This window comes from Podarcis liolepis, assembly GCF_965112155.1.
Source record: "Podarcis liolepis genome assembly, chromosome: 7".
NCBI classification, from domain to species: Eukaryota; Metazoa; Chordata; class Lepidosauria; order Squamata; family Lacertidae; genus Podarcis; species Podarcis liolepis.
In genome coordinates this window covers 73,661,149-73,681,170 of record NC_139561.1, presented here as the reverse complement: position 1 = coordinate 73,681,170, position 20,022 = coordinate 73,661,149, and the positions used below count along the sequence as shown (strand labels likewise).

The 20,022-nt window shown below is 47.9% G+C and overlaps 1 protein-coding gene across 3 annotated transcripts in view; it reads left to right on the top strand.

Annotated features, from left to right (window-relative positions):
- KIRREL2 (kirre like nephrin family adhesion molecule 2) overlaps positions 1-18,984 on the top strand; it is a 60,314-nt gene extending 41,330 nt beyond the window's left edge. The window contains exons 5-15 of one of the 3 annotated variants that reach the window (XM_083512292.1): positions 1,908-2,058; positions 3,095-3,200; positions 4,406-4,554; positions 5,896-6,023; positions 6,491-6,617; positions 7,040-7,140; positions 9,940-10,138; positions 10,970-11,077; positions 12,431-12,540; positions 15,515-15,598; positions 17,234-18,984. In XM_083512292.1, coding sequence (XP_083368418.1) covers positions 1,908-2,058; positions 3,095-3,200; positions 4,406-4,554; positions 5,896-6,023; positions 6,491-6,617; positions 7,040-7,140; positions 9,940-10,138; positions 10,970-11,077; positions 12,431-12,540; positions 15,515-15,598; positions 17,234-17,677 — 1,707 coding nt within the window. In that variant the 3' untranslated portion in view covers positions 17,678-18,984. Of the gene's footprint in view, positions 1-1,907; positions 2,059-3,094; positions 3,201-4,405; positions 4,555-5,895; positions 6,024-6,490; positions 6,618-7,039; positions 7,141-9,939; positions 10,139-10,966; positions 11,078-12,430; positions 12,541-15,514; positions 15,599-17,233 lie in introns of all 3 variants that reach the window. The other 2 variants (XM_083512291.1, XM_083512293.1) reach the window with 2 other exon arrangements.
- Positions 18,985-20,022: the final 1,038 nt, after the last annotated feature.

Sequence of the window (20,022 nt, the reverse complement as noted above, 5' to 3'; positions counted from 1 at the left end):
AAGGTCCAGCACCCTCCCTTCGTCCAACACAATCTGGGTTGTCAGGCTGACTTATCCTTTCACCTAGTGCTGCTGTTGCCGAACGACAAGTCGGTCCGTAATAAAAGCAGGCTCCTCCACAATTTAATTGCGGGTGACAGGACTGACCTGGTGTGTATTACTGAGACCTCAGTGGGCAAACTGGGAAGGCCAAATCTCTCCCAAGCTCTTGGTGGTGCAAAAACACAGGTTGTCACTGTCACTCATTGTAACTCCATCCTTCTCCATTATTTCTCTTACAGATAGGTAGCCGTGTTGGTCTGCCATAGTCAAAATAAAAAAATTCCTTCCAGTAGCACCTTAAAGACGAACTAAGTTAGTTCTTGGTATGAGCTTTCGTGTGCATGCACACTTCTTCAGATACCGTTATTTCTCTGTTATTTTTCACTGAGAAACTAATGTCAATTTTTAGGGGTTGTTCTGAGGGGTAGGGTTAGGATTAGGGTCCTGGAGATTAAACAATAGCCCCCACTGCCCAATAAAAAAGGTAAAAGGTAAAGGACCCCTGGACGGTTAAGTCTAGTCAAAGGTGACTATGGGACGCGGCACTCATCTCACTTTCAGGCCAAAGGAGCCAGCGTTTGTCCACAGACAGCTTTCCAGGTCATGTGGCCAGCATGACTAAATGGCTTCTGGCCCAACGGGACACTGTGATGAGCACCAGAGTGCACGAAAACACTGTTTACCTTTCTGCTGCAGTGGTACCTATTTATCTACTTGCACTGGTGTGCTTTCGAACTGCTAGGTTGGCAGGAGCTGGGACAGAGCAACGGGAGCTCACTCCTTCATGGGTATTTGAACAGCCAACCTTCCAATCAGCAAGCCCAAGAGGCTCAGTGGTTTAGACCACAGCTCCACCTGCTACTGCCCAGTAGCCCCATGCATGAGGGGTGCTGGTGAACCCACAGTCAATTGTGCTTGGGGACTTCAACCGCCACACCAAGCCTGCCTTATCTGGGCTGGCTCAGGACTTTGTGACCATATCAATTAGGGGACTATCTCAGCATACCAGGCATGGGGAGCCTGTGGCCCTCCAGATGTTCAGTGAATCATAGAATTGTATAATTGGGTAGGACCACAAGGTTCATCTCATCCAACCCCCTGCAATGCAAGAATCTTTCGCCCAATGTGGGGCTCAAAGCCACAACCCTGGGATTAAGAGTCTCATGCTCTTCCAGCAGGGTTGGACTAGAACACCCAGCATTCCTTAGCATTGGTCATGCCGACTGAGGCTGGTGGGAGTTGTAGTCCAATGGCCACTGGAGGGCCACAGATTCCTCAGTCCAGCTTCCTCAGTTAAGCCATCACCCCTTTGAATCGTGCTTGGGAACAGACCAAAGCCCAGCAAAGTTATTTCAATATAGGCGAGACGCATTGCACAGCAGCGAACTTAGCTCCAACATTCAGTGTACATTTGAACAAGGAGACACGACCAATCCCGGCGTTCTATGAAATGTAGCTGATGATATACAAGCTTTCAACCACTGGTTGTTGTATTCACACATTCACAAATGGTAATGTTAGACCTGCCTGCCCTGAGGGCAGGAAGAAGCAAGGGAGCCTAGGCCACAAAGCACGCATGCTAATAGCTCCCCATTGGCCAGAGAGGACTCTGTTGCTCTACATTTGATATATAATGGAATCATTTTAGGGTTTTAAAATGGTACATCCCCTTGGGTGCCTTGGCGGACAGGCAGTATACATATCCAATAAATGAATACTAGATGCAGGCTGGAAAAAAGAAAATGTGTGTGTGTGTGTGTGTGTGTGTGTGTGTGTGTGTGTGTGTGTGTAGAGGCCCTGTCTCCAGACAGTGGCTATCCAAGGAAATATTCAACATGGAAACCCTTCTCCTTCCTCTCCTGCAGGCCCTCATGGACGACGGCAAGCGAGAAGTGGCTGTCAGCACCCTCCTCTTGACCCCCAGCAGCAGGGACATGGGCAGCTCGTTCACCTGCCGAGTCAGCAACCCAGCAGCCCCCGCCGGCAAGCAGACCACGGTCACCCTCAATGTGCAATGTGAGCCCACAGGGCATGGGCCTGCCAGGAAGGGGTGGGACTCTCTGACAGCGCATCTGCCTTCCACGCAGAAGTTCCTTGGTTCAATCTCCCGGCAACTTCAGTTGTGGCTGGGCGTTTTCCCTGCCTGGAGAGGTGCTGCCAGTCAGTGTAGGCCATACTGAGTTGGTGGTCTGAGTCAGTATGAGGGAGGCAGCTTCCTATGTTGAAGGAGAGCTGGGAAGGGAGGAAACGGAGCTGTTTCACATGGCGGGATGGCTTTGTGGTGCAATAAACATGGCCACATTCACACCGTAAATTTAAAACGCTACGATGCCATTTTAAACAACCACGTCTTTCCCCAAGGAATCCTGGGAAATGTGTTTTGTTAAGGGTGCTGAGAGCTGTCAAAAGAGATTCCAATTCCCCTCACAGAGCTACAATTCCCAGAGGGCTTGAACAGTCAAGCCCCTTTCCCAGGGAACACTCTGAATTGTGTGCAGTTCTGTGAAGGGAATGGGGCCTACTAACAACTCTCAGCATCGTTGATAAAGTACGGTTTAAAGTGCTGTGATACCGCTTTAAATGCATAGCCCAGATGGGGCCTAGGTCACTGTGGGGTGATTCAAACGAAATAAGAGATTGGCGCCACCCTTGGAGTCCTTATATCCTGCAGAAGCAGTGCTCTTGGTACCTTGCCGTGGCTGGGGGCTTCTGAAAGCATGGAAACCTGGAGGAGCAAGCTATGTGGAATCCTAGCTACCTGCCTTGGCAGCAGCCTAACTGACTGTACCCAGGTGGAACTGCTAATAGACACTGCATAGGTTGATAGTAAGGGAGCCAGGCAGATGCAGTGATGGATGGTAAAAGACCCAAGCTGATGCTGGCTATAGGCACAAACTTTGGTACCCATTTCCCAATTGGGATAAATGCCTCGGGGAGAAACAAGGCATAAACCTTACCCTTTGGGCATCCCTTTGCCAGGTCACTGGGGCCTTTACACTACAGGAAATAAATGTTCAGGATTTTCATCCGTTCCTCTCCCTCCGTCTTGCAGATCCACCGGTTGTCATGCTCTCGGTGCAGCCTCAAACTGTGGCCGAGGGTGGCAAAGTGAGCTTCCTCTGCACGGCCACCTCCAACCCCGAAGTGACAGGCTACAGGTAAGGGCTAGAAAGAGGAGACAGCCTGCCCATCAGAGATCATGCAGCGGCAATGGTGTGACTGGGATGCCCTCTAATGGCAACACTGGAGATGGCATGCTCGTTGACGCTTGCCAGTTAGCAAGACAGCAAAGTGTGTTTGCTTTCTTTTGCTGTGGTTCTTGCCCCTTCCTCGCCTTTCAAAGGAAGACAAGAGCCCTGGGGAATCAGGCCAGAGGTCCATCTAGTCCAACATCCTGTTTCCTTCAGTGGGCAGCCAGATGCCTTCTAGAAGCCCAAGAGCAATTTGGCCCTCTGCCGCCCTCTCAGGCAGTGGCGTTACTGCATAGCCATCATGACTGGTACCCACTGACAGCCTGACCCTCCAAGTATCTGCCTAATCCCTCTTTTAAACCTTCTAAGTTGGTTGCCATCTCCAAATCTTGTGGCAGAGAGTTCCACAGTTCGACTCTGCCCTGTGTGAGGAAGTCGTTTCCTTTTGTCCATTCTGAATCTTCCACCTTTCCGCTTGATTGGATGGGCCCCGGGGAGGGAGATGAACTTCGGTTCACTTTCCCCACACAGCGCATGATTTTATATATCTCTCTCACATCCCCACACGCTCCTTATGTACCTGCTTTCTAAATAAAAGATCCCCCAGCATTGTATGGCATTCCACACAGGGCAGGAGAGGGGGATTTTTTTTTGGTCCATTGGGTCAGAGATCTTCCCTTCCTACAATGGGCCAACTTTGATGGGTAGGCTGAACCAACCACCTGACATTGTATTGACTTTGGGTGATTGACAAGTGGGTTGTCGCACCCAGCTGTCCAAGCTGACCCGATGAAGTGAGCGGAGATCCTGCACAAAGCAGGAGTGAACTCTCCACACATCAGGGGGCTCAATCCTGCTTTGTGCAGGGTTCAGGTACTGGGAACTGGCTGGTGCACCTGAGGTAAGCAGGACTGAACTCCCCGTGTGTCAGCGGGTGTGTGGGGAGTTCAATCCTGCTCTCTGAAGCTGCATCCCCACCTGCCCTGCACCTGGTGTCACATATGATGGGCATAGTTTTAGGGGGGAAATGGCCTTGTGGTCCAAAATGGGGAGGCCTTGCGACCCACATCTGGCCCATGAGCCGGAACGTCCCTGGCCCTGACATAGGGGAATCTTTTCTCATAAAGGACTCCTTGAGCCAATCTCTCCTAAGACCGCACATCTCTTCACAGGTGGGCAAAAGGAGGTGTGCCTATCTCGGAGGCCAATGGCGACAGCTACGAGGCAACAGTTGACCAGTCCTTCTTCACAGAGCCTGTGTCGTGTGAGGTGTCCAACGCTGTGGGCAGCACCAATGTCAGCACACTAGTGGATGTGCATTGTAAGTAAAGGAGGAGGCTCCAGATCACGAGATAAGTGGGGGGGGGCGTAGCTCAGTGGCAGAGAACACACTTGGCACCCAAACCCAAGGTCAGCCCCCGCCATCTTCCCTTAAAAGAATCAAGAAGCAGAACAATGGGAAAGACCCCTCTAGGAGACCTGAGAATGCCAGAGACAGTCCAAGTGAAAAACACTGAGCAGGGTGGATAAATTGCCTGACTCTGGGGTCACCAAGGTGACCTCTGCAAGTGCCCATCAGTATCTCCTAAGTCTCAGTCAATACGGCCTCAAAAATCCACAATGCGTGAAAGACATTTGCTCTTCTTGCTCTGTTCCTGCTTGAACTTGCTTGGCCACCCCAACATGGCCTCCACAGCAGCCATTTTGTGTCACAATGCCACACGCACACCGGCAGCCATTTTGCTCCCGCGGCATTTTCTCAAAAGGCCAAAGCATGCCCACTGTCCCAAGAAGATTGGTGACCCCCGGCCTGGCCTTGTGGAAGGCAGCTTTCAATGTGCCTAAAATGGAGTTTGGCAGAGGGTCTCCCAAGGTTTACTCTGCTTATGGGTAATGTAATTACTGGCAGGCTCTCGCCTCAGAAAGTCCCTTGCCATCCTGTTTTGCCCAACTGCTGTTTGGCTAGTGTAGGTCATGACAGGAATCCTTGGAATTACATTCAGGATGGGTGAACAACCTCTGTTTGCCTTGGAAACGATGGAGAGGTGCGTTGCAAGCAATCGCTTTTGAGTGCTCTCACAAACATTGGAAGGTTTTTTGAGTACTTGGAAATATTATGGGTGGTCGGTGAGGAACAACTATTATTCCCACCTCTCTCTGCTCCAGCAAAAAGCCTTGTTCCAGCAAAAACAGATGCTCTAGTGAGAGGGGAAAGCCCACTTTGCAAGGGATTAAAATTTTGCACACATACACACAGACAGCAACCGTTATTTTTTTACCAGCCCTGCTGGAAGTGCCCCTATGTAAGCTATTGGAGACACCATTTCCTTCAGTTTGCAAATAGGTCTTTTGATGGACTTGACCTTGGCTCAGAGTGTGACAACCCTGCTCAGAATGGGCTGTGTCTGCTTCAGCCCTGTTCACAAAAATTCGAGCAGGGATGCTCATAGATTAGTCAGACACTAGCTCTAAATTTTCACCCCAACCCTAATTTACATGGTCAATGTGCTTCTTATACCCTCTTGCCATGATTCTTACAAAACCTCCAGAAGGTAGCCACTTCCAGTATCGTTATTCCCATATTGCAGATAGGGAGACTGAGGCTGATGGTCAGTTGCTCCATTCAACTAACTCTCAGCAACCCCTTTCTTTCTGTCTGCAGTCGGACCCCGCCTCGTCTCTCAGCCAAAGCCCCTGACGGTGGACATTGGTGCAGACGCCTCTTTCACCTGTACCTGGACTGGGAATCCTCCTCTCACCCTGGCCTGGACCAAGAAAGGATCTAGTGTGGTAATTGCAGCATCAGCCCCCTGTTCAGATTTTTATTATAACAACAACGAAAAACAATTATGAAATAGAAAGAGTCTAATACAGCCAGTGATTTACACCAGGAGCCCATGCGCTCTGATCTTGCTTGCAACTTTCAAATCATGCCAATTTCCCTTTTTTCCCAAAAGTTGGAAGTTAAAAAAACAAATAGTTATGGGATTGTAATTTGCAAATTACACAAATTTTGGAAGAAGAAAAGAAATAGATCTCGGAGGCCCACATGCCACTGCTTCACTTGCCTATAAACACAGAAGGCAAGAAAGTGAAGGATGCCCTGCCCACTTTGCCTCTGGCCCCACCCATCACCAGCATGCAGCCCCCAACAAGTTACCCCCAGGGACTGGGGTCAGGAGAGAGACTCCCCACCCCTGCTGGAAAGATTCCTTTGGTCCTAAGAGAGCCACAACCAGAACTCCTTGTACCAACAGGTGCTGAGCAACGGCAACACTCTGCATCTCAAGGCGGTGACGCAGGAAGACGCTGGTGTTTATGTGTGCAAAGCCATTGTGCCGCGCATTGGAGTGGCGGAGAAGGAGGTGACCCTGGCTGTGAACGGTGAGGGGCCTGGCCTTGTGTCGGGACTGGGTGGTGGGTGTGGCAAGACTGTTAAAGGGTGCAGAGCAAAGCAAAGACGGGAGAGGATTGCAGCTTGCCTTGCCTGGGGAACATAAGAAACTGGCTTAGCTTAGACCATTGTCCTTCTCGTTCCTACCTGGAAAAGCCAGAGATGGAACCATGGATCTTTCTCCTCTGTATGTATGGCAGATGCTTTACCATTGAGCTGTATGCCCTGCTTTCCTGGGAAAGATAAGAGGGAGCCTTGATGAAATCCGCAAGCCTCTACATCTGAGACGCTCTCTTTTTAACCAAATCATAGCCAGCTCCTGTAGCCTTCTAAAACAGTAACTAAGGGATGGGGAGGGGAGAAAGGGCCTCTTCTGTTTTGAACACTGCCCTGATTGTGTCCTCCTTTCCAGGTCCGCCCATTATCAGCGCAGAACCAAGCCAGCAGACTGCGGTGGGAACCAAGGCACGGCTGGAGTGCTTAGTGGGGAGCGTCCCACCTCCCGATAGGATAGTAAGTACTTTAGTCAACTAGCCTTTCCAGACCTGCTGTTCCTTGTCCCTTAACCTGTGTGTACATCAGTATACCTGAAGGAGCGTCTCCACCCCAATCGTTCATCCCAGACAATGAGGTCCAGCTCCAAGGGCCTTCTGGTGGCTCCCTCACTGCGAGAAGTGAAGCCACAGGGAACTCGGCAGAGGGCCTTCTCAGTAGTGGCACCCGCCCTGTGGAACGCCCTTCTATCAGATGTCAAGGAAATAAACAACTACTTGACTTTTAGAAGACATCTGAAGGCAGCCCTGTTTAGGGAAGTTTTTAATGTCTGATATTTATTTTTTTAAAAATTATTATTATTATTATTATTATTATTATTATTATTATTATTATTATTATTACTATTATCATTAATTCTGTTGGGACCCGCCCAGAGTCACTGGGGAAACCCGGCCAGCTGGGCGCATTATAAATAATGAATTATTATTATTATAGTAGCACTTTGCAAGCTCAGGAATTCAGCATTCTGGAAATCTCAACTTTTAAATCAAGAGTACGCAGGTTTCTAGCCCTCTGGATGTACATAATATTACATAGGCACAGCGGTTATTGGATAGCTGTTCTTAAAACATGTGTGCATTTTTTTTCTGCCCATCTTGGGGCAAGCTCTGGCAGCTTTCACTATAGTTCCAAGTTGAATTTCACTATTTCTTTATTATACAAGTATCTTCATCCTACCTTTCAGCTGGGAAAAGGGGGAGGGAAGTGATGGTCAGGACTGCTTATAGCAAATCTGACACGAGCGCATTATAAAAATGAAAGCACATCAAATCAGGGACGAGCTGCAGCAGATAAAGCTGCTGTTAAAAATAAGGATTGGTTCAAAATGAGCTCTTCAACTCGTGCTCTACAATGGAGTTACGGTCGTTCCCCAACCAAAACTGCTTGCGATATCCCAAATGCAGTTATGCTGCAGCTTCAGGGTTGCTCTGAGCTGAGACACGTTCTGAGCAGGCTCTCCATCGGAGGGTGTGGGGCTCCGCCAGACACAGCATTGCCCTTTGCCCCCTTCCGCAGTGGCAGAATGAATTGTGCAAAATAAGCAGCTCAGTGTGCAAAAGTTGCTTAATCTGCAGGATTTATATGGGTCACTGAATTCAGCGTTTCTTGGCCCAGAATCCTAATGTTCCTATCCCAAAGCACACAGCGTTCTGGCCTTTTAATTTCTCCTTGACCAACTAGAGGAGATCCATGGGGTTTTTTATTTCTGCTTTTTGTCCGGTTCAGATTAGAGTTGCAGGGCTTTGTGGGGAACTTTGGGGCTTCCAGTTGTTGCTGAACTGCAACTCCCATCATCCCTGGCTATTGACCATGCCTACTGGGGCTGATGGGAGTTATAGTTCAGGAACATCTGGAGGACCAAAGCTTCCCCACACTGGAGTTCACCTTTGCCTCTCTGTGCTGTTATTTTTTCTGGCTGAAATCTCCCTCCACCTTCTAAAAAAAAACACCTACTAGCTAATGAGTCAAAACATAGATGCCGTGATTCCTCTTGGGCAAATAGCTTAAGGGGAGGGGTGCGATGTTAACTTGAGAGAACAGCATGGAGGGGGAAGGGTTAAACCCCCTCCTCCAGTTCCAGCCTGAATCAGGATCCCATATGTGTTTCCACCTGCCTCCAGATGGCAGATTGCCACCCCCACCCCTTCCCAGATCAAAGGTTTTTGAGAAGCTGGTGGGTTTTTAGAAAAGGGGGAGTGGGGGAACCCTGCATTCTTGAAAGTCAGTGAATGATACAACTTGGATACACCAAGCAGAGCAAAGGTTTATTGACTTTGTTCCCACCATGCCGAGAAATCCTCAGAGGGCCTAAGCGCTCCCCTTGCAGCTTTAAATCACTACGCAAGGTGCCTATTAACATCTGGAGAGCTATTTGTGGGTCGTGACTGACTGTGCAGTTCTGGTGATTTCCCAGCCCCTTCTACGTGAGAGGCAGAGATCAAACAGATCTGCAGCAGCCTGGACAAAATAAGCAGATTTGTGTGTGTGGTCTATTTTTCTACATTGCACACAAGAATTTTTCTACGTTGCGCACAAGAATCTGAAAGATTCTTGCATGGTGATTTTGGCGCACCATGGGTTGTTAGTTTATGTTTTGTTTTGTTTTTGCATGGTGCAAACAATCCTATTTTTTCCATAGTATTTTTTTGTACAATGCACGTGATCAGCCAGCCACAAGGTGGAGGAAATGCCACATGGAGTTGTGTTTCTAAAGAGTGTGCATGTGACAACTGTCACACATGCACTGGCTCTGGGTCAAAACCCTCTTGAGTCTCCCATCTGCCTACCAGTGGCATAAGGATACATTCCAAAGTGCAGAATCTCTCCATGACAACCACCATTGCTGTGACCTTTCTAAGGTGCACAGCAAATAATGAATATATGACAAATGCAAACAGTATAGCCACAAGCCAGCTCTTTTAGCACACCCACCCTCCTGTTTTGCTTAGCATCCAGCCTGATAAAGTCTTCTGGCAGACTCAAAAGCTTGCTCAATAGTTTGTGACATTTTGGCTGAGCATAATGGGGAATTTTGCAAAATTAAAGGGTAGCCGTTTGACCCGTTGCCTTGCAAGTTGATGTAACCTCCCTCTCCCTCTGCTTGGCTTATTTGGTGGATATCTCTCTTGCTTATTTGTCATGCAGTGTTTGCAGGTAGCTCTCCCTTAGGTCCAGGTGTTGCGCCCCTGCCCACCTCCGTCCCAATGCCCCACTGCTGTTCATAGCCTTGATCCTCTCCCTTTCCTCTTGTCGCAGGCCTGGGCGTGGGGCGAACGGGTGCTGGATGCTGGCTCGCTGGATCGCTTCACCGTGGACACAGTGGTGACGGACCAAGGGGTGCTCTCGGCCTTGCTGATCGACCCGACCCACGATGCCGACTTTGCCCTGCCCTACAACTGCACGGCCTGGAACCGCTTTGGTGCCCGCTCTGCGGCAGTCAGCTTGCGCCGCCAAGGTGAGGCTCCTATCTTTGGCCAGGAAGCCTGGGGCAGGGAGCGAAGACCTGCAGCCCTCCAGATGCTGGCAGACTCCAAACCCCATCAGCCACAGCCAGCATGGCAGGGACGATGGGAGTTGTAGTCCAATGGCATCTGGAGGGCCACATTTGTATTCCTCCAGGTTCTTTGGACCTTAATTTCTGCTTATCTTTTTTTTAAAAAAAAATATTTATTAAAAGTTTAAGAATTAAAGAAAAAAGTAAAAAAGAAAGAGAGAACATTTCTCCTTATCTTTTTATGGGGATGCCCAGAGTATATCAGGCTAGAAAAATAATATTGTGGGGAATCCCAGAGCAGGCAGTATGGGTGAGCCCTTAGACGCTGCCTGAGGATGCCAAGTGCTGACCCAGGCCCTGCCACTACTAGGCCACCTGGTGTCAAATTCAGAGCAGGGAGATCTGAGTTCAAATTGTAGCCACAAACCTCCTGTGGGCAAATCGCTGTCTTTCAGCAGCCACAGAGTAGTTGCAGTGACAACATGGGATAATAAACCCTTGTAAATTTCTCCAGTTCCTTCAGTGGAATTTGCTGCCAAGGAGTGTGGTGGAGTCTCCTTCTTTGGAGGTCTTTAAGCAGAGGCTTGACAACCATATGTCAGGAGTGCTCTGATGGTGTTTCCTGCTTGGCAGGGGGTTGGACTCGATGGCCCTTGTGGTCTCTTCCAACTCTATGATTCTATGATTCTATGATTCTATGATTCTGTGATTCTAAGAGAGGGCAGGGCTACCTAATACAACAAATAAAAAGTGTGTGTGTGTGTAAATAACCCATCTTATTCTCATCAGAAGTCCTGTCCGTCCTAATTTTGGGTACCTTGGCTGCCTCCGGCGTTGCTGCTCTCCTTCTCCTGGTGGTTTTCTTCTCTCTCTGCTACCGGCGCAAGCGCTGTGGGAAAGGTGAGGATCCCCGCAGCCCCCTCTCCCCCCCTCCCCTTGCTTTGTAGGTCGTTTCAGACTTGAAGTGCACCTGGAGGACTAAAGAGAGCCTAGGGAGCCTGCATTGTGTTTGAAGGAGGTGACACAAGCCGGAATAGCACAGCAGGGAAGAGAAGGGAGGCTGGGAGGTCAAGTCCCAGCAGGAGGCTTTCTGTTATTACTGGAGAGGAGGGACCATTGCTCAGCACACCTGCTCAGAGCACATGCCTCACCTGGAGAAACTTCTGTCTCCAATGTCTCCCAGTTCAAAAGGGGCTCCAAGACCTGTATTTGGAGAGCTGGCACTGCCAAGCAGAGTGAGCAAGACTGTACCAGATGAGATAGATAGATAGATAGATAGATAGATAGATAGATAGAAGATAGATGATAGATAGATTAGATAGATAGATAGATAGATAGATAGATAGATAGATAGATAGATGAGAGAGAGAGAGAGAGAGAGAGAGAGAGATTAGATAGATGATGATAGATAGATAGATAGATAGATAGATAGATAGATAGATAGAGATAGATAGATAGATAGATAGATAGATAGATAGATAGATAGATAGATAGATTAGATTAGATAGATAGATGACAGATAGATAGATTAGATAGATAGATAGATGACAGATAGATAGATTAGATAGATGATAGATAGATAGATGATAGATAGATAGGTGAGATAGATATGTATCAAGCAATTCTGTAACATTTCAAGTTTAACAACCAATCACGCCACCTACGACTTCCCCTCTCTCCCTCCATGGTTCTCCCAAAATTTCAATTTATGTTGCACATTATAGTTACTCTATACCTTCACCTTATCACAGAATTAAAACAGAAAGGTCACCCCACACACACACACACACACACACACACACTGCTGTTCTTACTCAAATCCTATCTGCATGGGCATCTAGGAGCACATACTGGAAAATGTTAAATTTGTGCCACTAAACAGTAGATTAAAGGGCTCTGATGCCCCAGCGTGGCAAATGCAGTTGTTTTTTTAAAAAAAGAAACAGACTTACTGCAGTTCATAAATGGACTAGTTTGAGGGCAGGATTCTGTCCCAGCCCTACCTTGAGGTGCCTGGGATTGAACCTGGAATCTCCTGCAATGTTGCACCACTCAGTCATGCTGCCCTGTATAAAGGAGCAGACATTCAAGGAAGCACAGTGGAGCCTAAGGTATCTCCTCCTGTGATACCGTCATGTGTGCGTCCATCCAAAAGCTCAAGTTCTGTGAGGCAAGGAGGGTCATCTTTGTGTGGAGCTGCAGGCAAGGAAGACCGAATTCATGCCTGTATCTGTCACTCTGCCTTTTCTGCAGCCAAGCGGGGAACGCAGCTCTCCAAGGCAGACATCCTGGTGCAGATCACGACCAGTGAGAGCAGCCCCAGCCGGCCGAGTGAGACCGAAGATGATGCCAAGGAGCCCATGGTGAGTAGAGCCGGTGTCATGATGCACTGCCCAATGACTCAAAAGGTACTTAATATACATGAAAGCACTCTCTGGAGGTCCTCTCTTGCTTAGCCTATGGAACAGAGGTATGGAGCCCATCACCCTCCAGATGTTCTGGGACTCCAAGGGTTGTTGCCAACTAAGTTCTAATCCAAATAGACCCATTTAAATTCATGCGCCAAAGCTAGTCATGTTCATTTATTGCAATGGGTCTCTCCGAATAGGACTGTGCAACTCCACAGCCCCACCCAACACAGCCAGTTAGGGCCAGAGATGATGGAAGTTATCATTGAGGTTGAATCCTGACAAGACAGAAGTACTGTTGGGGGGGCAGGTGTGGGGGACTCCCTAGTCCTGAATGAGGTAACTGTGCCCCTGACCCACAGCTGTCCATGGAGGCGCAGGTCAGTTCTGTGTCCAGGGCAGCTGTCTACCAGCTCCATCTCAGCCTCCATACGCAGGCTGAGATCCTACCTGCCTGCAGACTGTATCGCCAGAGTGGTGCATGCTCTGGTTATCTCCCGCTTGGACTATGGCAATGCGCTCTACATGGGGCTACCTTTGAAGGTGACCTGGAAACTACAATTAATCCAGAATGCGGCAGCTAGACTGGTGACAGGGAGTGTCGAGTGCCGAGACCATATAACACCAGTCCTGAAAGACCTACATTGGCTCCCAGTATGTTTCTGAGCACAATTCAAAGTGTTGGTGCTGACCTTTAAATCCCTAAACTGGTTCGGCCCAGTATACCTGAAGGAGCATCTCCACCCCCATCATTCAGCCTGGATACAGAGGTCCAGCTCCGAGGGCCTTCTGGTGGTTCCCTCACTGCAAGAAGTGAGGTTACAGGGAACCAGGCGGAGGGCCTTCTCAGTAGTGGTGCCCACCCTGTGGAATGCCCTCCCATCAGATGTCAAGGAAATAAACAACTATCTGACTTTTAAAAGAAATCTGAAGGCAGCCCTGTTTAGGGAAGTTTTTAATTTTTATAATGCTATATTGTGTTTTTAACATTCGGTTGGGAGCCACCCAGATTGGCTGGGGAAACCCAGCCAGTTGGGCAGGGTATAAATAATAAATAATTGTTGTTGTTGTTGTTGTTGTTGTTGTTGTTGTTGTTATTACTACTACTACTACTACTACTACTACTACTACTACTACTACTTCAATGCACAAAGCACACAGCCTGCTAAGAATACAAGTAGAGCCCTTCTAGAGTCCAGCATCCCTTTCCCACTAGTGGGCAAGCAGATGTTTCCGGAAAACCCACAAGCCTCCAGTATTCAAAAGTGCAAGTGGGGCATACAATAAAATGTTGCATGGTGGAGTGCTGGGATAGCTTAGCCAGTAGAGCATGAGACTCTTGATCTAAGGGCCATGGGTTTGAGCACCAAGGTGGGCAAAAGATTCCTACATCGCAGGGGGTTGGAGTAGAGTACCCTTGTGGTCCCCTCGAGCTCTACAAGTCTACGATTCTGTGCTCTTCAGGGTGTCTGGCCTGCCAGCCATACACTTTCCCAATATATCCCATTCCCCCTCCTACCTGGTTTTCCATTTTTCTCCCCACTCCATTAGTTAGCGAAGTCTGGACCCTCTTTTTTAATGCTCAGTCCTCACTGGGTTGTTAGAGGGTTTCGCTGACCACCAAGAACTGGCACTCAGGTATACCTAGGCTGCAACATGGCCTCTGAACATGGAGGCTACATTGCTCCTCTCATGGTACCAATTTGTTCTACCCGCCATGAATTTTTGCCTAACTCTTCTAAAAGGCCATCTAAGCTAGCAGCCATCCTTGCATACTGATAATTAACCAAGACTTGAGCACTGCAATGCACTCTTTGGGTCTGGTCTGGAACCTCCAGCTGGTGCAAAATGTGGCAACTAGACCATTGATGGGGACAGGCCAGCCCATGCTTCAAGCTTATACTGGCTGCCCATGTGTTACTGGGACAAGTTCAGGGTTTCTGTATTAATTTCCAAGGCCCTTAACAACTTGGGTCAAGGCTATCTTAAGGACTGCCTGATCCCTTATATCCTGGCCTGACCACTGAGATCCTTCGGGGAGTCCCTGTTGGGGTCCCCCATAACTTAACTACTAGAAGCCCTGAATTCAGTGTTGAGGGCCCAAGTCCATTATATAATAATGCTCATAATACTAATAACTATCTCCCACGGGCACCTTTCTTGCACTTCACACACATGTCAAAAGACTTCCTTGTTCCAGCAGACATGTTGGAGTAGGGATTGCCTTTATGGCAAACTTTAATGTTTTGTTGTCCCATTTTCTATGGATTGTTTTTAAGCACACGGCACTTAGAAACGCAAACAATGACTTAAATAAATAAATGTGCCGTGTCTGTTAATTTCAGCAGTCTAAACCAGTGATTGCCAACCTTGGGTCTCCAGCTGTTGCTGGACTACAGCTCCCATGATCCCTAGCTAGCCGGATGGTCAGGGATGAGGGGAACTGTAGTCCAAAAACAACTGAGAAACACTGGTTTAAACCATCCATTGTGTCCTTGATCAATTTCATCAGGCACCCATGCCCAGGTTCTAGTAGGATGAGAGAGAAGATCTCTCTCCACCCTTTCCATGCCATTCAAAACTCAGTAATAATTTGTCTTCCCCCAGCCCCACCTTCCTTAGACTGGTCACTGATAGGACAGGAGGGTTTGGGCTATTTGCCAGAGGTGGGGGTCTTCCCTTGAGCTTAAAACAATGTATTTCTGCCAGCCTCATTGTTTCTCTGAGCCTGCAGATTATGCCCCTGAAATTAGGCCTGTGAGGGAATGGCCCTCACAGCCTGAATGATAAAGAGAAGACAAGAGGAGGTGCTGTCATGAATCTCCACTGTCTTGCCTCGCCTGGTCCTAAGGGACCTAAAGAACTCAAGCCAGGAGAAGGAGGGCATTTTCTATAGGCTGCTCATCTTTCCCCCTTCATCTCCCTCCAGGCCACAAGCAGTGAGTCTCCAGCTACATCCCACACTGAGCACAGTGAGATCCTGGAGGATGACGAAGGGAGCCAAGAGCTGAAGGTGAGCTCAGCTGGGACTTTGGGAGGCTGACCGCTCTGCCTACCGTACAAGAGCCCTACGTCAGGGTTGGCCAGCCAGTGGCTTCCAGATGTTCTTGGCTCCATCTCCCATCATCATCCCTGACTGTTGGCCAGGCTGGCAGGGGCTGATAACATCTGGAGCCCAAACATCTGGAGGGCCACAGGTTCACCACCACTGCTCTAAGTATACTTTTCTGAACCTCTCGAAGACCAAAGAGTCACACGAATATTTAACAGTGCCTTCCTAATCCATACCAAAAGCTTGTCCCATTTTCTAGCTATCTGTCTCCTCCAATAAGGGCATGGGAGTAATAGCCATCTCCTCCTCCTTTACAAAAAATGTTTAATCATTTAAAATACTTCTTCACCGCCACCAAAGATTTCAAAACATAAATACAACATAAAAACCAACAAATAAACAATAGATTCTTAAATAAACTGATAAAATATTGTTATATTCAGCCAAGCTGAGGCAGGTGAAAACCGTTTTTAAAAGAAGTGAAAAACGAAGTAAGGCAAAATTCCACCTAAAATGTCACCTAAAATACACAGGACTTGACAAGATTGTAATATGGGCACCAAATGTGCCTATTTGGAGAGGGCATTCCAGAGTGTGGGTGCCACTGCAGAAAAGGCCCTCTTCTTTTTTGTAAATACATAAGGCAGCTCAGTTAAAGGCAGGTCCCAGTAGTTGAAATTTAGCTCCCCAGCTGTAGAAAGGGACAGACCAGTAGCTCTCTTGGGTGCTATGGTTAAGCAACAAAATCACATCAATGATTATTATGATTATTTGTCGTAATTGTAAATGGCCCTTCCCCCCAAAGAACCCCTGGGCCATGTACAACAAAGGATAAATGACAGAACTGCACCAATGATTTAAAAAAAACATAGTTAAAATTTGGTGGCAAAACCCTGTTAAAAAAACAGTCATTTGACAATTGGCAGTAATCCTAAATTGGTGGTATACAATCGTACCTTGGATCTCGAACATCTTGGCTCCCGAACGATCGAAATCCAGAAGTGAGTTTTCCAGTTTTCAAACAATTTTCGGAAGCTGGACGTCCAGCGTGGCTTCTGGGAATTTTTAAGCCACTCTGGAAATTTTTAGCTCTCTGAAGAATCTCTAAACAGCTCTTGACACCCTTAACAAACCGCAGTTCCCAGGATTCTTTGGGGGAAACCATGGCTGTTAAAAGGGGTCTAACTCTGCTTGGAAGTGGCCAGAGGTGGTTTCAACCTGTGTCTCCTGAGTTCCAACCACTATGCTACACTGTCAATTCTCTCTCAGATTCTTTGCAAATAATTTTTATTACATTTTCTGTTTTACCATTGAAAATACTCATTTTACATCCTTAAGATATCAATGACTTCCCTTCTTCTCTTTTCATGGTTCATTTTACATACCATAAATCCCTGCACATTTTACAAAAGCAATACCATTCAGTATTCCATTATTGCATCCATCAAAACTTATTTACACTGTTAAATTTATCTTAATGCTGCCAGCGTTTTCAGCTGTATACAATTCTTTCCTATATATTCAGATTCTTTGGGGCACATCTTGACATTTGCTTACCTGCCATTCCAATACAGATATATATTTTTTCTTCCGTAGGATCCCACCAATGGCTACTACAAGGTGCGCGCCCACGAGGAACCAAGTTTGGTTAGCAGCTTCTCGGAGTACACGCCGGCCCCCCGCCCATTATTCGGGGCAACCTCTCTGTACCCTTCCACGGGGCCAGTTCAGCCCAAGCTGTACGAATACGCTCACCGCTATACCCTGGGCACGCCCGGCTCCCGCTCAGCCTATGACCCCCATGAGCGTCTTTTCCCCCAGGAGAACATCTACAGCGGGACGGCCTACCTCACCGCCCCCTATAGCCGGGCCTTCACCAGCTATGTCAAACCGAGCAGCTACGAGAAAGCGGAGAGCGGCTACGGGCAGTCGGACCAGGCCAGCAAAGTCTCGGGTTGCTCTCGCTTCTCCTACACGTCCTTGTCCCAACAGTCTGACTATGGGCGCCCCGCTCACCAGCGCATGCAGACCCACGTATGACTCGTGCCCGTCCCCTGCCAAATGCCGGTCACCTCCGGAGAAAGAGAAAAGGGAACGGACTCCACTCACTTGTGGCTAACCAACTCGGAACTGCCAGGGTGATAGACTTGCGACCCTCGCTTTCCTCCTGAGGGTGCCCAATTCTCCTTGTGTGTATATCGGCGGGGTGGGGTGGGACGGCGGCAGGTAGCTGGCTCGGCAGCCAAGATGGCCGACAGCCCTCTCGCCATCCTCTGACTGGGACCAAGCCCATCTCCCTTGGGCAGCAAGGAAACCAACATCCTGCCTGCCTTCGCAGAGTGAAGAGTGGGTTTGAAAACGGCGGAAAGCACACTGCCTTGGCTGAAACAGAGGACAGACTTTCTGGGGAATCTGTCTTGGCTTGTAAGAATCCGGATTCAAAATGGCGGGCATGGCTGTCTGTCAGACAAAAGCAATGGCGTAAGAAGCTAGTGGGTGCTGAAATCGGTGCACAGTAAGGTGCCGGGACAGTGACGGGACTACGTGATGCTTGTTCTCTCTCCTCACTCTGAAACAGAGCTGCCTCGAGGGCAAATCCCCTGCCGTCAAGGCAAGATTCTCCACCAGCCGCATGATTCTGGGAAATCTCCGAGCATGGGCCCCTCCCTAGTGCTTGCCTTTTAATTTTTTCCTGGCTTGATGCTGTGGTTTAAATCATTCCCTCTGCCCCCCTCTTTAGCTGGGGTGTCTCCTAGACTCCCGCCCATCCCCTTTAATTAAAGACAAGCAAATAAACCAGGCACTGCTCTTCGAACAGGATGGCACCTGCACTGCACTGGACCGACAGGGAGGTGGCGATAGTGCTCAACGTTTATGCCATTTTAAGACTTACCAGGACTCTCTTTAGGCACATTTTAAATGACAGGATGATGCTGAGGATTAAAATCCAATTATTAAAAAAGCCAAGGATGGGATGTGGGAGGATATAGGAAGCCAAAAGCCAATGGGATCTGTTGATTTCATTTGTGGGATTCTTTTTCTTTTCTTTTTTTTAAATAAGTTATTCCTTGTTATTCCTTTTTGCCTTAAGTGTATTTCTCTGCTATTGATGGTTCTGACATTTTTGTTTCGATCTTTCCAGAATCGCTTGGGAGTGGTCTAGGGGGGGTTTTTTTGAGGGGTATTTCCCCCTGTTTTGCTTGTTTTTGCATTTTTTTATTATTAGACTGGGATTTCACACTAGCACACAACAGTCACGCCTGTTTGAGTGTGTTGCGTAAGATGAGGAGGAGTTGTAAATGTATTGCCTACTGCAGAATTCAAATATTTATATTTAATTTAAAAAGCAGGACAGAGTTATGCTTTTGTTATTTTAGCCTTAGAATGCTAGGCAGCGGGACAGAGCACAGATACACACCAGGGGAATTCTGGGAACAGAGGAAGCTGCCTTGTACCAGATCAGACTGGCTGGTAGGGAAAAATGTATCTTAACCATACACATTCCAGCATATATTTGCAACCTATGAGATCTGGAGCCTTTCCTTTTAAAACTCAAAATCTGAAGGAAAAGGTGGGGAACCGTTGGCCCTCCAGATGTTGATGGTGTTAAGTTGTGGGTGAACATATCAGACGACACAGCGATTCTTCAAACAGCTCTTGTTTATTCACAGGCCAGAACAGAACTGGACTGAAGGGTTCAGTCCGCCTGCTTATATAGAGCTCCAATACAACGTAACTGTAACAATTTTCTAAAACTATCCAATCACTGAACGTCACTTTCGATCCCTTATTTGCATAACTATCTACAGTATCCCCCTGCTGGCCCAGGGTGAGAACTTCAGAACATAACAGATGGACTATAATTAAAGGTCACAGGTTGCCCACCTCTGCTTTAGATTCTCCAAAAGCGGTACCCACATTTGACCCTTTTACAGAAGAACAGATTTCAGCAGCATTGGTAAAATCCCCTGTTGTGCAATAAACACTGAAGGTGCTGAACCCCTTTTCTCCTCCACAGTGGGGGCTTCCCCCTAGGATCTCTGACATAGCACAACACCCTTTGGAGAGAGAGAGCATCTCAGGTTCCAGCCCTGGCATCTCCTGCTACAAAAACCAAGTAGCAGGCGGGTATGCAAAGACCAGGTTAAAGGAGGTTTTAGTGAGAAGTAATTTGCACTTCTCAAACCATTACACAACCCAAAATACATCCTTCAAAATCTACGCTTCTCCAAATTTTGCAATGCAGTTTCCCCCACCAAATCATGTGAACAGAAATCATATAGCAGGGGAAAGTTTGCAGGCAGAATGCACAGATTAGGGGAAACTACATATGAAAAATGCATTACGTTAGGAGAAGTTGCTTCTGTATATTAATCAAAACTGCA